Source organism: Bison bison, unplaced genomic scaffold (assembly GCF_000754665.1).
Source record: "Bison bison bison isolate TAMUID 2011002044 unplaced genomic scaffold, Bison_UMD1.0 scf7180017846039, whole genome shotgun sequence".
In the NCBI taxonomy this organism is placed as follows: domain Eukaryota; kingdom Metazoa; phylum Chordata; class Mammalia; order Artiodactyla; family Bovidae; genus Bison; species Bison bison.
In genome coordinates, this window is record NW_011476612.1 from 20,132 (window position 1) to 22,495 (window position 2,364).

Sequence of the window (2,364 nt, forward strand, 5' to 3'; positions counted from 1 at the left end):
CATGAGCCGCTGCAGGCTGGTCTGCAGGAGAATGCCTGTCAGCGGGGCCACCTCCCGCTAGGGCTCCCTGCTTTAGCAAGCGCGGCCGGGGACCCCACTCCCCCAGCCCCACTCCGCCTCAGTTCTGGGCTGGATGGCAAGGCACGCTGCCCCCGCAGGAAGGAGGTGGGGGTGGCTATGCCTCCCGCCCCAGCCCCCTGGGGCCCGCGGCTGCTCCGCACCGAGAAGAAGCCCAGGATCTCCGGTCTCCGCCGAGACATCTCATCCACGTCGCTCAGGACCTCCAGCAGATCTAAGTCGAGCAGAGGGCGTGTGTGACGGAGATGTGACCCCCCCACCCCAGCAACCTAGAGGCGGGGGGCAGAGTCCGGGGCTGGCCCGCTGCCCGCTCCACACCGGACGGGCAGGGATCCCAGCCTGGCCGAGGCCCCAGGGTCCCAGGTGCAGCTCGGCTGCTCAGAACAAGGCGCCCAAGCCTCCTGGGACCCTCCACGCCACCTCAGCGCTCGCTCAGGACGCCAAGCCTGCGGTTCTGCCGCCTCCCCGACTCCACCGGGACGGCGCCTCTGGTTTGGGCTCGACCCGGAGGTGCACACTCCCCCAAGACCCTCCGTCAGGTCTGCGGGGCCTGGGATCTGTGTGTGCACCACATCCCTGGATGTCTGTCTGTGCCCACCTCAGAGTCATGCTGCAGACATACCGCCCTGCCCTCCCCCAGGGGCCACCCGGGCTCAGCGCCCCTGAAAGGGACCAGGGGCCACCGGCCAGCTCCTCGCCAGGCCTCCCTTCCTTGGTGTCCATGGGGACTCCAGGGGGTTCCCCAAGAACACTGGCCAGCAGAGCAGCCCCAACCCCCGACCCTGGTCTGCAGCTTCCTCCTCCAAGCCCCTCTCCGTGGCCCCACCCCCACTATGAGCAAAGACCCGGCCCTCCCAGCCTTCCCAGGGGCCCTGCTGTCTTCTGGATGCCCCCCAGGAGAAGCCGGGACAGCCAGGGCCGCTTTGGGACCCAGGACCACAGGGACAGAATGGGGGCCACCACCCACCATGGGGGCACCCCGGCCTGGAGGGCGCACGCACCCCTAACTCACCCTCAACCGTCTGGCCGCGGGACAGCCTCTTCACGTAGGGGGCCATCTCGGCTGCAGTCAGAGGAGCGAAGATGCAGACACTGACCAGAGGCAGGGAGCCAGCCGAGCTCTCATCTGCGAGATAGGAAGCCAATGCCAGTCAGGGGCAAGGGGACAGGATGGCCCGCCCTCAGCCACCGTCCACAGAGGGCCTATGCAGCCAGATACACTCAACGCTGTGGCCACAGGACCCCAGCGTGGAGAGGAGGGGTGTCCCTGCTGAGCAGCGTCTGGAGTCAGGGCAGATACCCGAAGACGTGGCCCTGCCCAGGCTGGGCACAGCACCAACATGCAGTGGGCGCTCAGAGTGTGATGAGACCACGAGCCTGCTGGGGGCCACCTGGGAGACACGCGCTTCTCCCCAGAGCCTTGCACTCCCTGCTGCCACCGTGCACACAGCAGGTGCTCAATAAAGGCACTGTGCCAGGCGTGTCAGCGGATGGCTGAAAGTCACACTCAGCACCAACGACTGGGCAAAACCGGGGCAGGACGACCGTGAGGGGCCAGCGTCAGGGCAGCCCCCGGGGGCAGGACAGCCATGAAGGACCAGCGTCAGCGCGGCCCCCGGGTCCTCAGCCCGCTCACGAACCCACCACTCGCTGGACACGCTGCTGCAGGCGCCGGGCTGCCGCCAGGGCGGTGGGAGCCGCGAACGGGGGCAGGAATGTGGATGCAGCCAGGCAAGGGGACAGAGGACCCGGCTGGTCCCACAGAGCAGGTGCTAGAGGTCACGTGGGCCACGGCACCACCTGGGGCTGCGCGAGCGTCACAGAGCCAGAGCCAACGACGCCCCGGGGACGCCCAGGGGAGTCCAGCCCGGCCCCGCCCAGCAGAAGCCCAGCCCCACTCACCCTCACCCTCCTCATCCAGTGCCCGGTCAGCCCCGCCATCCCTGCTAGGAAGGCTGAGCCCCGCCAGGAGCGACTTAAGCATCACCAGGTCGCTGCTGTCAAGGGACAGGTCACTAGGGGGACAAGGGGGGGGAGACAAGGCTCTGCGTGAGGACCACATGCAGGGGGCAAAGGGCGACAAGGTCTGCCTGAGGGCCACACGGGGCAGGGAGGGGGAGGCCAGGGCTGTGCCTGAGCAGCAGGGGGGTAGGGGACTCAGGGGGCCGGGGAGGAGGGAGCCAGCTCAGGACGGCCCTGGCGCAGGCCCAGCGTCTGTGACCCGGGCACCATGGCCCTGGGAACTCCCCGCCCTGAGCCCTGCCACGCTGGGCCCCGGCCGAGACG

At 69.0% G+C, this 2,364-nt stretch overlaps 1 protein-coding gene across 1 annotated transcript in view; it reads right to left on the reverse strand.

Annotated features, from left to right (window-relative positions):
- Window positions 1-2,364, reverse strand: part of LOC104987416 — a gene marked incomplete at its 5' end in the record, with an annotated part of 25,669 nt that overhangs the window by 20,074 nt on the left and 3,231 nt on the right. Inside the window, 5 exons of the mRNA XM_010838310.1 lie at window positions 118-292; window positions 1,091-1,204; window positions 1,456-1,547; window positions 1,715-1,850; window positions 1,981-2,093. Of these exons, the coding sequence (XP_010836612.1) occupies window positions 118-292; window positions 1,091-1,204; window positions 1,456-1,547; window positions 1,715-1,850; window positions 1,981-2,093 (630 nt within the window). The remainder of the gene's footprint in view (window positions 1-117; window positions 293-1,090; window positions 1,205-1,455; window positions 1,548-1,714; window positions 1,851-1,980; window positions 2,094-2,364) is intronic.